This window comes from Falco naumanni, chromosome 3, assembly GCF_017639655.2.
Source record: "Falco naumanni isolate bFalNau1 chromosome 3, bFalNau1.pat, whole genome shotgun sequence".
Taxonomy (NCBI): domain Eukaryota; kingdom Metazoa; phylum Chordata; class Aves; order Falconiformes; family Falconidae; genus Falco; species Falco naumanni.
This window is the reverse complement of record NC_054056.1, coordinates 69,839,076-69,858,555: the sequence shown is the minus strand read 5'-3', so window position 1 is coordinate 69,858,555 and position 19,480 is coordinate 69,839,076. Positions and strand designations below refer to the sequence as shown.

The 19,480-nt window shown below is 37.4% G+C and overlaps 1 protein-coding gene across 3 annotated transcripts in view; it reads right to left on the bottom strand.

Annotated features, from left to right (window-relative positions):
• ASXL3 (ASXL transcriptional regulator 3) overlaps positions 1–19,480 on the bottom strand; it is a 133,092-nt gene that overhangs the window by 9,252 nt on the left and 104,360 nt on the right. For all 3 annotated transcript variants that reach the window (XM_040587655.1, XM_040587654.1, XM_040587656.1), the window contains 3 exons: positions 9,747–9,843; positions 9,162–9,267; positions 2,513–4,460 (listed from right to left, as the gene is read on the bottom strand). In XM_040587655.1, coding sequence (XP_040443589.1) covers positions 2,513–4,460; positions 9,162–9,267; positions 9,747–9,843 — 2,151 coding nt within the window. The remainder of the gene's footprint in view (positions 1–2,512; positions 4,461–9,161; positions 9,268–9,746; positions 9,844–19,480) is intronic.

Sequence of the window (19,480 nt, the reverse complement as noted above, 5' to 3'; positions counted from 1 at the left end):
ATATTTACACTTCAGTATTTTATCATCCTCCAGCATGAATAACTGACACCTGTACTAGCCTACTCACGCTGATCCTTCTGACAGGAAGAAAGATCGAACTGGATGACAACATGATGCTTATCTGATATAATTTGTCAGACCTGTTTTACATGCAGTGTATCTAACCAAGAAGATCAACAAGCCTAGTGCATTGGCACCGCAAAAGAGCCTACAACTAAAGAGAAATGCTACAAATGTGCGAAAAAATAACAACGATCATGTAGTCTCTGGTCTCCAATGACTAAGCCATAGGAACAGCCTGTCTTTCACTTATATACCATATAACAAACCTTGCCTTTAGATAGGACATAGCAGTGTCTCCAGTGAATCTGTTTTTCATGTTACACCACAAAGCACTTTAGAGTAATGGTATAAAAGAAGTGAACGACCAAACAATATGCCTTTCCCTTCCTCGCTTACAATTCCAAGAGACTCACTTTAGTACATCACTGGGATACCTTCTGTACTACTGCATTTCAAAAATGAAATCCTCAAACCTATAAATATTAAAAATGCAAATTTTAAAGGTTTAAATACCTAAAAATTTCAGCAAAATAGTAACTTCTAAAATCGCTGGGATTACTATTATGTTTCCAATTAGGCATATCTGTTTTCAGGAATAGAGATTAAGAGTCCTGGGACCACTTTATAACTCATACAGTCTCTCAGAATACCCAGAGGTTGGCAAAAAACATTCGAGTTTCTAATGGGCATATGTTTACTGGCTGTTCACACTAACAGGACTTGGTGATTAATGCTGCAACTTCTCTTCTGAAAGGACCTGAGAAGAAAATTAGGTAGTATTTGTAGAAAAAGTTGTCATAAGGTATGATGGGAATGACAGGAGAACTAGGATTCTTTTTCCTATTTTAATTACAAAGGATAGGGGTTTGTTGGTGAGATGACCCAAGAGCCAAATATTTGCTACACAAAAACCATACTAGAATTGATTGCCCAAAATTAAATGCTTGCCATTTTTCCAGTATTCTCATTCACTGGCTGGAGGTTTCAGGAAGACTCAATTCTTAAGACTAGGCAAGACTGACAGAATCTGATTTTCCGTAAGAGATCAGTGGAAATCAGTATTAAGATGGTACTGTGAGATATAACCATTTATATAACCATACACCTTTATGCTGGTCTGTAGGGCTGGAATACTTCACTTTTCCTAGCAGTTAAATTTTTGGCTTATAAATAAACACTTGTGCCTAATATTATTAGGCTTTAACATCTATGTGAACATATTTTAAAGAATATCACAAACTCACAATTACTTCAAAACATTTTGATTTGTGTTTCTGTAGCAGCTTTTTTCAGTTTCCCCTTTGCATCACCAGAACTGCTAAAGCTCTAAGTGCTTGATTATTTTTATTATTATAGTAATGACCTTTTTTTATTCCCTAGTGATCTATTTTCCTTTGTGCTTACAGAGTGACTGGAATTTATTAGGCTAGACAGAGACTTTCCAAATATCAAAGAACATCACTACAGTCAGAATGGGCTAACTTCCAATTGCATCACTGCTCATAAAAATAAATTAAGTTGAAATATGCTGCCACACTAGTGATTAAAACAGTTAGCCTATTTGCCCTCCTGGCCATATTAACAATGTTCAGTGACTGCAGCAGTTAAAAATAAATGCACAAAAGGGCATTTCTGAATAATCAGGAGCTAATATTGCAAAGTCAATGGCTTCAGCAAAATGGATCTAAAACTTGGCTAGTGTCATCATGTACAAAAATGGTCAAAATGCTGAGCCTATATATAACTAAATCTATAGATGCAGGTGTTAGAAAAAACAAAGCTTTCAACTGAAATTTGCTTCCTTACATAGCAGAATGATAGAAATAAAAGTGTTTGCCTAGTTGGTGTTCTTTTTTTACTTTTTGCTTTGCCATTAACAGAGACATAACAATTAGACACTTCCCCCTGACAGCCAGGTCCCTGTTTCCAGTTAATTCTACAAGGAAATCTTATACTTCAGGCTACCCCAAGCCTGAGTGCAATGCTTGCAATGGCATCTTCAACTGTTCTGATTCTAGGTTCTCTTGCTGGATTAAGGCACTGGTTGTTTTTCCTAGTATTGGTTATGGTAATATGTATTATTCATGCTTGATGGAGAAGTCATTTGCAGGAGAACAAGCAGATAATACAGTTGTGCAATTAGAAAAACAAGTCGCACTGCGTAAATGATGGGGAAGCTCTTGAATTAGATTAAGCCATACATCCTGGAAAACTTTCCCTCACACAAAAGCAATTTCGTAGCAAAGACTCTGATTGAACGACTATAGGTATATCTATAGCAAAAGCAATTTTGCATGGTAGGAATGTAATAGTAAAGTGAAACCATCAGTACTAACACCCCTCACACCTTCACAAAAAATACACCTATGCGCTGTGTCTGTATGTCGTCAGTAGGAGAGGGATAATAAACATTTAGTTTCCAAGTCAGCCTATTTATCCATTACTTTACCTTAAGGGGTGGAACTCGGGGTTCTTCTCTGGGTGGCTGATCTTTATCAGGTGGACTTGTTGATGAAGCAGTACGGTTAGGCTGATCATCATCTATTCTAGCTCTCTTCTCTTTACAGATTCCAAAACTGTGCTGTTCTGCGGTCTTCCTCTTTGGGATCTCTGGGTCTCTATCATTCCTCACTTCGGGTGATTTTGTGGGTTCTAATGACTTGGAAGAGTGTGAACTCTCTAGACGGCTTTGGGTGCTGCCTGTTAGCTTGTGAGATTTACTTCTGCACACTTCAGAGAATGTAGCTTTCTCTAGAGATGAGGTATATAGTTTATCATGCGGCTTTGATGGAAGCAATTCAGTATTTTTGCCAACTGATCCTTCTGATAAGACAGCTACCTCTGATGGCAAGAGTGTACCTTTCTTGTCACCTCTCTGCTGAACACTGTGATTTTTAATTTTGATCACCTCTGGAGGAGAGTGTTCTGGGATGGATGCAATGTAGGATTTCTCAATTTCAGAATGTGACTTACATGGCTGATGACTGAGGTTTTTGCTTTGGGGCTCTTCCAATACTGAAGTATCAGGTATAATTGTTAGTGGACAAACTTTTATATTTTCAGGGACACTCTGAAGCTGCTTTGGTTGAACAAGACTCTCTTCTTGAACCACCTTAGGAATGGCAGAGCTTTCTTCTTTCAAAGTGGGAAGGGAGTCTTCCAACAAACACGGTGATTTCCTTTGTTGCAGAATAAGTCTTTCATTGCTTGGGGAATTAGAAACAGGAGATGTCTCTGATGGAAGAGGCAAACTATTTGCCATGGAAGTTTCAGAAGTTAGAAGAACAGAAGATACTGAAGATGTTTCTGATGTTAAAGGCAAATCAGACATCGGAGATGTTTCTGATGTTAAAGGTAAATTAGAAGCTGGTGATGCCTCTGATGTTAAAGGTAAATTTGACATCAGAGATGCTTCTGAGGTTACAGGTGAGGTGGACATTGGAGAGATTTCTGACATTAAAGGCGTGTGCAAGTTTTCATCATTGGCCTTTTGCTGAATATCACCTTCAATGTTTTCAGTACTGGACACTTCAGATGAGCAAGCTGTTTCAAGAGATGCTGGAGTACAGGGTTCCTCTGAAGTCGACTGAGTGTCTCCTCCAGGAGAGGCAATACAAACACATGGTCCTTCTGGACTTCCAGAGGAAAAGGAAGTTTCAGAAATACAAGCATTCTCAGACAACTGTTCCTCAGGGTCACTTTGAAGCTCCATATCCACCGCAATGCCTCCACCAGTGAATAAGGAGCCTTCCAAAGCAGCACTTTGCATTTCTGGTGCAATTAGCTCTTTTGCAGACTCAGAATCCTTCTCTGCTGTATCACTGACAGAGTTTGTGGATGAAGCTGATTGTGCCGGTGATACGCAATCCTCCAGCTGATCTATCACAACTGACATCTCCTCCTGAGGGCATTCTGACTTCAACTCCACTTTAATTTCAATGTGAGATACAGTATCAGTTACATCATTCATCATGACACAGGACTCAGTGCTGTCTGCGAGCTGTACTGCCGCTGTTTCTTCGTTTGTGCCAGCTGGACTTACTGACTCCTCAGAAAACTCAACATGTTCTGTTTTATGGTTCTCCTCCTGGCATTCACAAATACTTGTCTCAACCTCTTCAGCAATCTCCTCCTGAATGAGTGATTCTTCAGGTATCAGGATATCCTCTGAGTCTGCCGTTAGATCCTTGACAGGAACCTGTTCCATACTACAAAGAGGTGGACAATAATCTCTCTCTGGTAAAGCTGCAATTTTAGCACCTTTCTCTTCTTGGTCCTGAAAGGTTGCCTGCTTAGAAGGACCAGGTGTGCCAGAAGATCCACACAAAGAATTGCTCTCATCTTCATTGTTCTGCACTGCAGTGAGTTTCATTGATTCCCCTCTTGACATTCCCAGTCTAAATAAAAACATACAACATTAAAGAGGTCTTTTCATCACAGACATGGTAAAGGATTAAGTTCATCTTTCTCACCCATATCTTTTATTAACAAAAAGGACATATTTTCCAGTTTAAAATAGTGGTTTGGTTAAGTGGTGGTTGACTGATTTATATATGGTTTTATATATTTTGGAAACCTAACTACCCAGATTTTCTCACTAGTGTTAAAAGATGAGAGTATGTTTAAAATAAGTAATCTATTACTCATTATTTAACTATTTGGTACTTCAATGAAAAAAGCAAGCTACACAGGTTCACCACGACTCATATTTTGTTTAAATCTGTTTGGTTTTATTTTTTCTTTAAGTACCAGCACCACAATGCAATACTAACATAGCATGCATTGCAGAAGAAAGGAACAACTATATCTTCTTCTATCAGTAACAGTTCTAAAGGAAATACCTTTTTTTCTCCTACACCTGCATTTAGGGTCCACACAGCTAGCCATATGGCTTAATTGCTGCACTTTAAAGAAAAAGCCGCACCTAAAACTAGTAAGGCAAATCATAAATCATGCATTTCAGCTTTGTAATTTGACAGTTATTTCAAATTTATTATGAAAATCAAAGTAACTCCATTTTGGCCTTAGTTTACAACTCAAGAGTCAATTATAAAGATCTCAGTTGACAGCTCGTATGTTTTTGCTCCATTCTTTCAGCAAACTAAATAATTCATTTAATATAAAACACATTCCTGAATAAACTGATTTATGTATATGCTATTCACTCAATTTCACTATAATTAAAGAGAAGTTTAACATTCTTTAGGAGCTAAAGAGACACATATTTATAATCTATGCATTTATTCTCAGGGATGAAGTGCAAAGGAACCATTCCTACATATACTTCTCAACATTTTCTTACCTTTGGCCCTGAAAATATTAGTGTAAAAGAAGTTTTATTACTTCAAAAGAATTAAAAGAACCCACAACAAAACAAAACAAAAGCCAAGGGCTGAAAAAAATGGTTATTTCAAAAAGTGTCTGTGCTCTGACATCATCATTTCCTTCTAAGTACAGTGGAAGTACAGGTGTTCAGCATCTTTAGTAAGATTTTCCAAGCAGACTTTGTGCCTCAACAATTCCGTAATAGTAGAAAACACACAAGAGCTTAGTTGGAGGCCTTGAAAGGAATTTCACGTTCTTAAGGATCTTCTAATCTAATTAACAGAAGTTTGATTTCTGTTCTCATTTTAATCAGGAAACAAAGAATCGTATGAAAGTAAGTGAGCATAAAAGATACTCAGAAACAATGGAAGCAAGATAACTTGTTAGTGTGCAGCCAGAGGATATAAAGATCACAAAGGCTCATGTATATAGAAGTACAGAATAAACATGTAAAAACCCACAATCTGTGGTTGCATATTTTAAAAATGCTGAACAGATGCATTACAGTGATAGCTGTAAATGCACGAGGGTAAAAAAGAAAAAAAAAAAAAAAGAAAAGAAAAAAGAAAACCAAAGCAGCCTGGAATTGGTACGTCAAAAAGCACTCTCACAGTAATTATTAATATTGCTTACTACTAGTCGCTTAATATGCACAATGTCTCCCCATTCCATCAAAAGGCTGAGGAAGGATCCTCTAGAGAGCAATTCAGAACAGCCAATTTTCATCTTCCATACTGAATGCATTTCAGAAAATGTGTTTTTCTTCTATATAGACTATAGGTTCCCTGTATAGTCAAAGTTTAGGTGAGTGAAGTTTAGTTATGCAGGTTTAGGTGAATAACTTCCTTCCTCTAAAATTCCTCATGTAAATGAGCAAAAGTTGTCTCAGGAAAATGAGGAGAGGAAAGAAACCCACTACATTACTAAAAACTGAATCACTGGTCTATTTTCCTTAGCTAGCTTACATCACAAAAAGATATTGCCTGATGGTTATCTTTATGGAATGAAAATCGGCAAAGGAATGAAGGACAGGATAAAGGTGAATGCAACTGTCACATGGGCAATACACAAATACAAACATTCTAGTAACATACTGAAGAAGAAGAAGTGTAAGAAAAAAAGGATAATCAGCAATAAAATTTAGAGGAGGTCTACCCAAAATTAAGCCTTTGATTTAGTGAGCTGGCAGTACTACTCTGACAGGTAACTCTCAGTGGAAAAAGAAATGACAATATCGACATAATAGAGTCCTTGCAATCCTGGGTCAACAAGCCAGAAGAATGTGGATTTCTGGCAAAACAAATCAGTTGATCTTAAGAAAAATGATTGCAGAATGAAGTTTTTGTTTTTTAAAGTAAGTCAGAAAGAGGAAAAATGAACAACCATGAGGAAGTGGAAAGAAAACATAAATGGATGGAAGTAAACTACAACGGACAGTCCCATGATAAACAGCCTGGGTGCAGATAAGAGCAAATGTAAGAAACACAATGTGTAGAGCCAACATGGAAGAAGCACTCTTAAGGCCTCTGAATGCCATGAACTGGGGAGTGTGTAAAGATGTTTACAAAGATTCTGCATCTATTAATGGTCCTTCTTTAAGTATAAGGTGAAACCTAAATTTATTTATGGAATATCAAAAGATCAAAGTAACTGAACTCAGAGCAAAAATACCACATTTACAGTAAAGTGAGCAAGTCAGACTGCAAGAGAGATTCATTTTACAGACAGTAAATGTGAGAAATAGCTCAGGAAGCCTTCAAAATCTACTCCTTCAGTTGAACCAACATAGCTGAAAAGAGACAAAGCCCAATCATAATCAAAAGAAGTTTAAAAACCAAAGTGAAAAAAGGTGAGAACTTACACTGGGTAGAAACTATAGCAAAAGCTACCATCCAGTCAGTAAATAATGAGAAAAAGTACTTAGATCTGGCCAAGCAGCAAAGAAGCAGAATCTGCCTACACAAGAAGAATGCAAGTGAAACAATGCAAGAGCTGGGGAAAGGGCAAGGGGGGCAGATTCAATACCGTAGTCAAAATGGAAAGTATGTGCAATATGACACTTGGCATAACAATGTTGATGTCAGGAACCTATCAACCCAAATGACATGTATCACTGCAGACTGAGTAATTATCTGCCAACTATTATAGTGTCCAGCATTCACCTAGCACGGCAGGACTGCTGGCTCTGTAAAACTATGAGTATCACTCTCGGTGCATGTGACAGTCATTTGTGACTGAAGAACAGACTTCAGCTGGAGTGAGGTGCTCATGTTTTGCTGGTACTAAACTACTTCTTGTGGAAAGCCCTATGCCGATATCTTACATAGCCCTTCATGTTGGTAACCAACTCATCTCTTGACATGCATAATGAAAACCCATTATGTTCCTAATTTTAAAACCTAATTAATATTTTTTGATAATAAAGGGATCAATACCTGGACTACACTGAGGTCTCAAAGCTGCTAAGAAATTAAGCACTTGACAATAAGAAAGTCTGACATATTAAGAACCTAGAATTTCCCTTATATGTAAGGATAAAGTGGTGTAGAAATAGCATTCACACTGGGAGAAAGCACCTAGCAAGAATGTGTAAAACATATTAAAATGTATCTGTCCATTTGCCATTTGCTGCCTTGTTTTCACTACATTTCCCAGTGGTCCAAGGCAGTGGATTGTGAGAAGCGGCACTGTTACTGCAGAAACAACTCAGTTAATGCCTTAATCTTTAATCACTTAGATGAAGGGTTCCCTGTGCCCTGGATTTCCTAAGTAAAAAACATCTAAAACCAAAACTAAGACATCTCATGTGATGATGATTCCCATGGCACATTTTTTTCTGCCGAATATTATGTGTAAATTCCATTAAAACATACCTGGAAATAAAAAAAATGGATCAGAAACTTTTAAAAAATAAATGTATAATAATTAACACTTTTAATACTTATTAGTTTTAAAAACAGAGATGTAATTCTAACTATTGATGTTTAATGGCTGTTTAAAGCCATTTTTAAAAGGACGACTCTTGGATGTTAAAGAGATGTGAATCTCCTTAAATTTTGATTTAAAAAAACCCTGAATATAAGAACTGAACCTTCAGCTGCTGCAGAATACCAGTTCTGTACCATCATCAATGAAATTGTGCTGACTCACCCCAGTTGTGCACCTGGAGTGTGTACCTGGAGTGAATTAATTTTAGTCGGTTAAGGGTACTTATTTATTCTTTGCAGCTCACTTCTAAAATTAGACTAGTCATTGTCACATTCATTTGTCTCTAGCCAATACTTGTTCTATGTCCTATATTCTGCTCCAACAAATGGCCATCTCAGTCAAACAATAAAAAATGCCATTTGATTTTAGAAACTTTCTAACTAGCTTAGAAAAAATAAAATAAAAACATACTACAAAAATATCTTTACAGGTCTTCTAGTCTGTAGAAGCTGTATTTATATTTTGCAGGAGGGAGGAATTGCCCTAATGCCATCTTTTAAAAGCTAATTAGAAAATACTCGCATGCTTAGGCCTTGTGTCTTAAGCTCTCCTTTGAATGAATTTTTATGGATGAGTTATGAACCTTTAAAAATGTAATTGTAATGCAAGTGCAGACACACCACTATAATTCAACCCACAACTTCTTAAACTGGGGAATGACTGCCTTTGATAACTCCTTTATTAAGTTTTACAGCATATGATCGTGCTATGTGAAGCAGAGAATTATATTTTTATTTCCTCCTAAAAGAAAATAAAAAACCACTTTTATTTGCTTCAATACTTACTTTTCACCATAAAACCTTTCAAAGAATTTTTCTTTCCAAGGTTCTGTTTTCTTTTCCTTTTCAATCTCTTGTCTGATGCGCAACTGCATTTCTGGTGTAAATTCTCCTAAAAAACAAATACTAATATATTGAATAAAAGTTGTCAAGGATTAGCTTAATATGGGTAATTATAAATCACAGATAAAAAGATGACATGCGGTGATTTCTGTGACGGTCATCCAACATTTCCAAAAGAAAATAATGAAAAGCAAAAGTGAATGTGACAGAAAGATTTAATTTACCATGTAACATAAGTATTTTAAAAGTACATTAGTGGGATTTAGTTGTGTGCATCTAGGTTTCCAAGGCTGGCAGTGATGAAAATGCTTGGATTCTTTTTTTTAAACTGTTCAAATAAGGTGCCACAAGCAAGCTGTAAAAATGTACACTAAATTCAAAATGGAATCACCAATTTTTCTTTTGCTGAATTACTGGTCTAATACCGCTTTTTATTCTTTCTATAAGTATTTCTCAAATGTAGAAAAAGAGACATTCTTCATAAAAACAATTAACCTTTGGTAAATCTGAGAACAAGTAGAGAGTTACCTTCTGCCAATCGCTGTTTCCACCCTTGTGCTGCGTATGCAAAGAATTCATTATTTAGAGCAGAACTACTGAGGCGCAAAACTCCATCACTTCCCATCTAGAAAATAAGCCGATGGTAGCAGAAGATAGTGTCAGAAATTACATAAAGCCAGAGTTCCAATTAAGGGAAATGGGGAGGGATAGGGAGTGGGAGTAAGAAAATGACCTACTACTACTAAAACAGTATTTTCATTATAGTCATTACTGCAAATGCAAGTGGGCATCAGCATGCTCTCTTCAGTTACCAGTATTACTGATGATAACTCAGTTTACAACTGATTGATGTGTTTTAATCACAGCCCTCTATCTCGAGCGTATGTCTAGAGCTATTGTACACAATCAAAAATCAGGATCATCATTATACTTGTGCATCTGCCTGAAATACAGTACAAAACAAATTAATTAAATGTAATGAAGACAGTAACTTTGCTGTTTCTAAATAAACCTAACACTCATGTTAGCTAATAGGCTGTACTGGCAGAAGAGTGGATGACAAGTAACCTTAACAAAATAACTGGTGTAAATTCAGCACTAAAACTAAGAACAGCTATACACATAATTTTACAGGCACCAACAGTGAAAACTGCGGAAGAACATAAATTTTTTTTTTCTTTCAAGATTTGTCAAACATTCAATAATAAAACACCATTAAAAGTCTTAACAACAGTATTATCTACAATAACTTTTAAAAGTAATCCAACTACTGAGCTTTCTTTTACCATAAAGCTTAACACTTATTTCCAGGTTGTGAAGCTATGTCTGACTACTGAAGGAATTCTAATAACTGAAAAAAGTAATTCTATAAACCAAATTAGCAGTGGGTATCACTCTAGCATAATTAATAAACAGACAATAAAAACAAACTAGCAAACAGAGAAAGATGGGAAACAGCAGAACAGCTAATGTTGCTAGAACACTCTCACTATTTAACATCCTTTAAGGTAACTAAGAGATAAATGTTTGATAACACCATTTGTGATCTACCAGTAAAAACCAGCACATTTTCTAGCATGTTATACACACATTTTAGTGACATAACACCCCTTAATTCTCGGTGCTTGTTTCAAACTGGAGCCAGAAAGGAGACATGTCAGAAACTTTAAATGATATTCAGCTGTATGTCCCTCGCTAAGCTCTGTATTTCACTGATAATAGTGGTCCTACTTTTCAGAACAGTCTTTGCTAATTTACTCATTGCCTAGCTGGCATCCTGTCCCACAATAATTTCATAGGATTACACCAGAAAGATGTGAAGTAGTAAAAAGAGAATAGAGTGATAAGCATGGACTCTGAAAAACAGGCAATGCTACAGGCACTTGATTACAGCAAGAAAGTAGTATGTGTATGGTACCAGGGTGCCTCAGCAGGACGCGAGCCTACGGTACTGCTTCCTGCTATATGGCATTGCTTTGCCAACAAGTCATAGGATTTGCGTTTAAGTAGGGTGTATATATAATGCTTCCATGCTTCTTATGATGTGCGTTGTGGAACACACGCACGTTAATTACAATTAGGCTAGCTATGACTAATGCTGAAACTGGAGAAAAACTAGAAAGAAACAGTGAAACATGCAGCAGAAGCAGCAAGAAAATAAAACCGGTGAGACAACACAAAGGCCATAAAGAACATGTACTTATTGTATAAAACAAACTGGTGTGACACATGATCTTCCTTCTGCACAAATGAACTTTTCCAGAAACAATAAAATTCCAGAATTAAAGTGAAATTTTTAGATACCAGTGCTTCTTGCACCTGAACAAAGAAACCAGTGCATGGTCAAAAACAACATTTACACAATTTCCTAAAAAGGTAAGATGAGAAGTTACAGAGAAAAGAATCACAAGTTGCTAAATAAACAAGTCTTTGTTCCTCAAAGAAAGGTGCTGAAGCTGCTTTCAGTTTCAACATAAAAGGAGATGAAGTAGTAACAGCCACTCACGTCAACATAGGTTTTACTCCAAACATTAGTATATTCAGGATTTGATCCCTAAGCCTCACACAGTGCTTTGCAGGAAAGAGTAATACAGACATGAAATTGTTATTTTCGTATTTAACCTCACTTAACTGTAAGCTGTCTCTGAAAGACATGGTCCTCCTGAAACTCCATTGCTTAGCTGATGGAAAACAGTCTAGCTGTATCACTAGGCAGATCAACAAATCTCATAGGAAAGTAATAATTTGCGGACAAGAATTTTCTGTCACATCAGCAAGATGATCCAACTTATCCCAAGGTAATACGACCATCGGATCTCGTGCAAAGTTGAAATACATCACAAGAGGCAGAAAGAGAATGCCACATTTCAGCAGCACTCCACTTTGATTGCACTAAACATAATACGAAACTGTAGCCAAGTATGATTGAGCTATTTCACTAGGCTGCATAAATCAAGAGCATCATGAAGATCGCCAGTTTACGTTACCATGCAAATACAAGGAGAACTGTATTAGCTTCATTGTAACCCTGTTGTTCTAAGGACATGAGAAAAGCAAGCTTTGTAGGAAGAGTTACTGCATCTTTTATTTTATTGACTAAAGTACTTGGGGGAAAAAAGTGCCAAGTTTTTGGGTGCATAATTTCTTATAAGGTGTCAAAAAGAAACTGCAACCCCCAAGCTAAATACTAGAAAGAGGTTCAACTAAATTCAGATGTTAATTAGTCCACCTGAGAGCAAACACACAGGCTGGAACTTCAGAAGAGAAAGCAAATGTTAGCAAGGTCATGGGTAAAGTTCATTAGTTCTTGTGGACCAGAAAAAATGCCAAGTAGTAAGTACCTGTGGAAGAAAAAGGAGGAGAAAAAGACCCCAGGAACAGCAGAAAGGGAGAATGAGAAAATTACAGCGGGTACTGACCACTTTAGATATTAACTGTAACAGCTTACAAGTATTAGGGAACCACGTACACAAGATCGAAAGTACGATGTTGAAGATGCTTAGGTTAAGAAAACTAAGAAGAACAAACTCAAGAAGTCACTGCTGACTTCATGATAGTCATTGCCTTTGATGAACTGGCAGAGGAGGACCTTCCCTGTGACCTGTGTTCATGGGACCACACAACTCATGGAAGATTTAAGTAGCTGGAACCGCTGACATCTAGACAGAAGAGTATACAATGTTACAGAAGGTGGGAACACCCTAATTAATTAGAGGAGAAGCTTACAGTGATCTATTTTAACATGATAAGAACAATCTCAGGCTAAAACACTACGGAGGCATGGATGAAAAAAGTCATCATCATCTAGACTTGATACACATAATTTAGGGTAAGAGATACCAATGGAAAAAAATGCAGGAAATAAAGTGTTGGTCAGCCACAGTGACTTCACCAAACTTGCTCAAAGATTTGAGATCAAAGAAAACCTGTGCTGGAAATGGAACAGGAAGAATTTATTCAGCCAGTTAGAGCTCAAAGAGAAAAGGATGAGGGAAAAAAGCCAAAGAAACTCATAATGGCCAAAGAGCTAAAGTGAATGAGATGGAAGTTTCCAAGATGTTACAAGAAGAAAAATGTACTAAGCAGAAGAAACCAGATCCAATACCAAATGAGGAAAGCAACCCAAACAGTTGGACTTGACGATCTCAAAGGTCTTTTCCAACCTAAATGATTCTATGACTCTATGAAATCAAATTAACAAGTTCAATCGTTCAGCTATTTTTTATTAATTTAAAGATTTTATACAGGGAACAAAGTTTGAACAAGGTAGAACAGACAAAAAATGCACAATTTTACATCTAGTTGTTTTGAAAGAGTCTATCAGAAACAACAACACTACCAAAGATGTTATAATCCTTTTCTCAATAACCTAGACATGCGAAATCAGACTGACATTTTTTTTTTGTCTTCTGTTAAACTTGGAAGGACTAAGAGGTCTTCATATTCACAATATTAGCTAACAATCTCTACTGAAATCTTTTTTATCTCACCCAGAGAACACATTTTCACCTAAGTCAAAAAGTTGAAGTGGAAATTGAAAATTCTGAAGCCAAAGGGCGTATTTACTTCTTTATGCTCTGATGATAGAGACAGCACAATTAACCACTAGGTCTGAATTAGAATTTGAAGAAACATGCCAATAATGCAGTTCCTAAATACACTGTTAATTTTTATGGTATTTAAAAAATGCTGTCCAACAGACACAGTGTGTTAATGAGCTGGAACAACAAATATTTCTTGGAAGGTTTATGTTTTATTCTGTTGAGCTTTAAATTTCTGTTTTTATGATTAAGCACAATGGCAGAATTGTGTTTTCTAATTAATGCTTCTGTGCAGAATTCACAATGGCTTTTAAAAGTTCCTTTTTTTATTGAAAGTAAGCCCAACCCCAGAACATATCTACTAAATCCCAACATCTGTTTGCATTTCAAAGCAAATGTCAAACACTTATCAAAAGGAACCGAGTAATCTTTCAATGAACTACTTCGATTATTTTCCTCCAAGTTCCACTGAAAATTCTCTTTTGACAATAAGGCAGGGATTATTTTTGTAGCTTAACCTGAAGATTCACACTGGTGGTTTAGTAGGGATACAGCAAGTACTGCATAGGTGTTACTGGTAGGTTACCTGACCTTGGCTAGAATGTTCAAAGACAAGCAATTAGCAAATCTGTTTCTCTCTCTCAAATTATTCAGAATTCTCCTATGCTATATAGAGTTCCTGTGTAGTATAACATATTTCTTATATGAAAGCTTATGTGTGAACATCATGCCATTTGACCATAATACAAAACTAAACAAAAAGTGAGAGAATTGAAGATTCATTCAAATTAAGTGTTCAGTACCACTCAAGAAATTACATCCTTTCTACAAACTGCTGCTAACCCTTTTCTGTGCTTTTATATTTTATCTTGGGGGAAGAACAGTCCTGTAATTCACACTTTCCCAAAGGTATGTAAAAGGAATTAAGTGCAAAGGATGGAAAGTATGAGAAAATACATTTTGATACTTTTGCATTAAAGCCTCCAAAATATGAAAAATTAAAAATTTAGGTGCATTTATACCATTATATATCACAGGAAAAATACTTTCTATTTATGTATGTGGAGAGACACCACTGCCATTTTGTAACATGGAACAAATATGATTCTCCAGTACTGGGCACCAGCATCAAACTGACCTGTGATGAATGTCCAGTACAAGTCTAAATCACACATCTAAAGATGCAGTGACCGACTTTCTGAAGGCAAATACTTTGGAGAGCTGGCTAGACAACCTGGGCTAGGCTCATTTTACTCTTGACAATCACTGAGCAAAATTTCACAGGAGACACGGAAGACCACTATCTGTATTTTCCTCCCAGAATCTCTGCTACTAAGGGAAACTTTCTCCAAGAAACAGAACTGTTTGATGCCATGTACACAGAAATAAACACTTAATTTAGGTACTCTGCATCATCATTCTGGAAGACATATTCTGCTTCCATGAACACTGAAGGAAGCGCAAAGATCAGATTCCTAATTAGGGCCTCTACATTTGCTTCCTAAGCTAGTCAGCATGAAACACCCCCTTGCAACCCAAATCCAAAAAGAACATCAATGGATATGCTTGTAGCGTACCAGATGCTCTCTTGCTCCACAAAATGCCCAAAGGATTAAAAATTGCTGTCAAATCTAGTAAGAAGTAATAGTAAACTTCAGAAGAGATTGCAACAACCTGATGCGTGTCTCAACATGCAGGAGCTTCTACCAATTGCTCTGCTCTGAATGCAGACTACTGTAAACTGGGTACTGTGGAACACACACTTCGGGGACTAATTTTTGTGGGTTTCTTACACATCTGTTATATTGGGTAGGCCAACTGTGTCCAAAGTCAAGTGTGCTGATCTTCTAAATTTCCACCACTTCCTACTGGTGATGATGCTGTCTGATGCACTAACTATTCCTTCATGCCACAGCATCTTTGTCAGCAAAAAACAGATTTCATGGTGCTTAACACCAAGCTTGATGGTTCATGTTGTAACAGCAGTGAACTGCCTTCTCTTTTAAAGGCCCTGCTTTCCAAAATAGGCTACCTACTCAAATGACTTTAGCCACCCGAATACAGATGTAAGCAATAGCTATAGCTATCAACTAGCTTAATAGAAAACATTGACATTAGGCCTGAGACTTTTTCAAGGCTTGTGAAGCAGTATGTGGAATGCAAGACAGAAAGTGCAAAAGTTTGGCCCATTTGTGCTGGTTTTGGCTGGGATACAGTTAATTTTCTTCATAGTAGCTAGTAGAGAGCTTATTTTGGATTTGTGCTGAAAACTGTGTTGATAATACAGGGACGTCTTCATCGCTGCTGAGCAGTGCTTTCACAGAATCAATGCCTTTTCCCATTCTTTCACTGCCACACCAGCCAGCAGGCTGGGCGTGCACAAGAAGCTGGGAAGGGACACAGCTGTTCTAGCTGTATTCCAACCAACCAAAAAGATATTCCAGACCATATGACGCCATGCTCAGCAATAAAAAGCTGGGGGAAGAAGGAGGGATGTTCAGAGTGATGGCGTTTGTCTTCCCATATACCATTACATGTGACAGAGCCCTGCTTTCCCGGGGACAGCTGAACACCTGTCTGCTGACTGGAAGTAGCAAATGAGTTCCTTGTTTTGCTTTGCTTGTGTGCACAGCTTTTGCTTTATCTGTTAAACTGTTATCTCACAATATTTTCTCATGACGTTTTCTCACTTCTACTCTTCTGGTTTCTCCCCTGTCCCACTGGGAACGAGTGAGCGAGCAGCTATGTGGGGCTTAGTTGCCACCAGGGTTAAATCACTACACCAGTTCACAGTAAGTCCCCAAGTGATACTACCAAGTATCTGTGTACACCACCAAAACTAGATGCTTGCCACCTGTGATCAGTGGTTTCAGGCCACTACTTAAAGTGCTTTTGGGATTCTTTGAAAAGGTGAATATAAGGGGTGACTGCTTGCAATCATATTAAAAACAGTATCTAAACTCATACTTTACAAACTATCATTTGATTACAAAGATTAATATTTGCTATTGATGATTTCTATAGTGTTAGTGCCAAAGGCATACAAGTTTAGACCCTACAGCTCTATCTACACAAATGTAACTTAAAAAGTAATGAAGGGTGGTGGCATTCCTGGAATGCTGGGTAAATGTCTGGATGTGGCCCAGATTTCCAGTCTCCAGTTACAGTCAATGCAGGTGTAGCTGATGACCAACAAGTCAGCATCTACTTCCCAGTGAGACAAATAGCTCTTCAGGCTCTTTGTTCATGCACTGACTCAATGTGTGTTGTTCGTAATGGAGTGTAGACACTTGGCACACTTGCAGACATACACATTTAGATGTCTTCATTTGGAGGGGAATCATCCTTCTCTGAGTCAAACAGCTCAGAAACTGAATACGGAAAGGCTACAAAGAGGTAGCAACGTTGCAACAATAGGAAAGCACAGTAACAAAAGCACTGACCAAATTAATTCCTGTTAATGCTTGTAAAACACAACATAAGGAGGCAATACATTCCCGAAGGCCACCTACCTTGTCATTAACTACTGGAAACTTAAAAAAGACATCCTTTATCACACAGATCAGAACTAAATATAAGCTCTGTGGATACATTTATACAAAATCTTCCAGGTATAAGCAGTCACAAACATGCTCCTGAGCACTGACACAGCAAACTATAAACCCACATCTGCTGGCAATGGACATCAATACATTCCTATTCCTCTTGAAACAGCATGTTTAGAAGAGGCACAGGTAAATTTTAAATAAGCAGTCTCAGGCACCAGTAACTAGTTTACATGTGCGACTGTTTGGCAAGATTGAAATTCATATATAGCAGTACAATGCACCCAAACACACCATCAGAGAATAAAAAGGTCTCTGCATGCTAAACCCTCCAAAACTTCATATGATCCTTATATACAGAGAAACGTAATCCCAAAATTAGAACCTGTTCTGAAAAAAGGGATGGAACCAAACCCAAGATTAGACTAAGAAAAGCCAGTGCTCCCAGTGTCCAAGAAATGTACCGCCTCCAAAGAGGATTGCAAGGAGGGAATGAAAGGGAATGAGGACAACAGAGATTATCTGATGAACCTCATGAAGGTCTTGGCAGGTATGATGCCTACAAAATCTACCAATTTCACCAGTTATTAAACTTTGGTGCCCATCTACCTTCACTGTAAGAACACAGCCAAAAATGAGATTAAGTGGATCAGAAGTTATCAGTAGTAACAGACATATATTGGTAATGAAGTCATGGTTTAATAGGTGCTATCAGCAGAACAGCTTTGGCATCTTTACTTACAGGGTGATGCCCCAAGAAGGTTTTGAGATATGGCAATAGGTAAGCAAAGATGGAAAAGAGCCCTCACAGAGGAAAGGAACGTTCTGTAGAGACAGACTTGTTATTTTCTCCAAAATTTGGAAGCTGTATTTATATAGATGGCCCAATAGTATGGACAAATCAAATCAAATACTGTTCTGTGGACCGCTGCCAAAACAAGTTTATTTATAAAAGGAGGGGTTAAAGAAGGGGCCAATGTGATGACAGTGGTACATTTATCTCAGTCTTTGATGGCTGAACACTAACGTGAGAAATACAAATGGTATGTAGGAGGACTTTGAAGATTTAGTTGACAATCAACATTCTGACTTAATTGGCAAAATGGAGATCTGATAATTCATATAGCTGATAGTAATGTAAAAGACTAAAGCTTGTTTGGGAAAAGGAAGAAATGGCAACAGAATTTAAAAAAAAATGTGTTTCAAGTAGGCATACTTCCATAAATGCAGAATTAGTTGGGAGAATCCCCAGGAATGTTGTGCTAGTGAAAAAGTAGTTAAAGAAACCTCACAGTTCTTTAAATAAACAATACTTACCACATGTAGTGCAAAGCCTCCTGCAAAGGAATAATGGGAATTGTACAGTGAAACCATACTGTCTTAGTTAGGACCTCACTGTTGATCTCACATCATGCAGGGAATGGAAATGAGGTCAACTTACTAAGCAGGAATACTACAGCAGAACATGGTATAATGGACCAAATTTAAGACACCGTTGGCAAGGAACACATCAAACTTCAGAAGAAATAATTATGGAAGTACGTTAGGAGCAAGATGATGGTGAAAGTTAGCCCATTGTGCAACAGGGGAAAAATTAGAGGGATACAGACACAGAGCCAATGTTCATACTGCCTTTTTTGCATCCATCTTCACCACAAATCTGCTGCATTGAGGTGCTTAATACAATTAATTCCAGCCACAAAAGGCAAAAGGGTACGATCTTGAACAAGCAAGGAGCTGAATAAATATTACTTAAATGCACTCAAATCATCTGGGCTTGATAGACTATCCTGTTAAATGTCCAGTTATGAATCTGTCTCAGAACTTTTAAAATATGCATTTCAGAACAGTGAAGAGGATAATTGCAAAATTATATGTGCTGGCTATATGTATACAGCACATATGCATCACCTGTGCATAAAGAAGGGGATAAGCACAGCTAAGGACTTTCAGACTAAGCCAGCTTCAGAAGAACTCCTATGGCCTACTCAAAGACTGCCAATTCTTTTTTGAGATGCCCTAGTGTGTCCTAAGATAGTCATATGGACACACTGTGGGCAGATAGAACCCAGAACCTACAGAGCACCTATAACCTTTTGAAGAAGTTGGGTACTAGACAACATAGCTCAGTGCATCTCAATTGATACAAGAAGCCCATGTTTTAGTATCTTGCTTG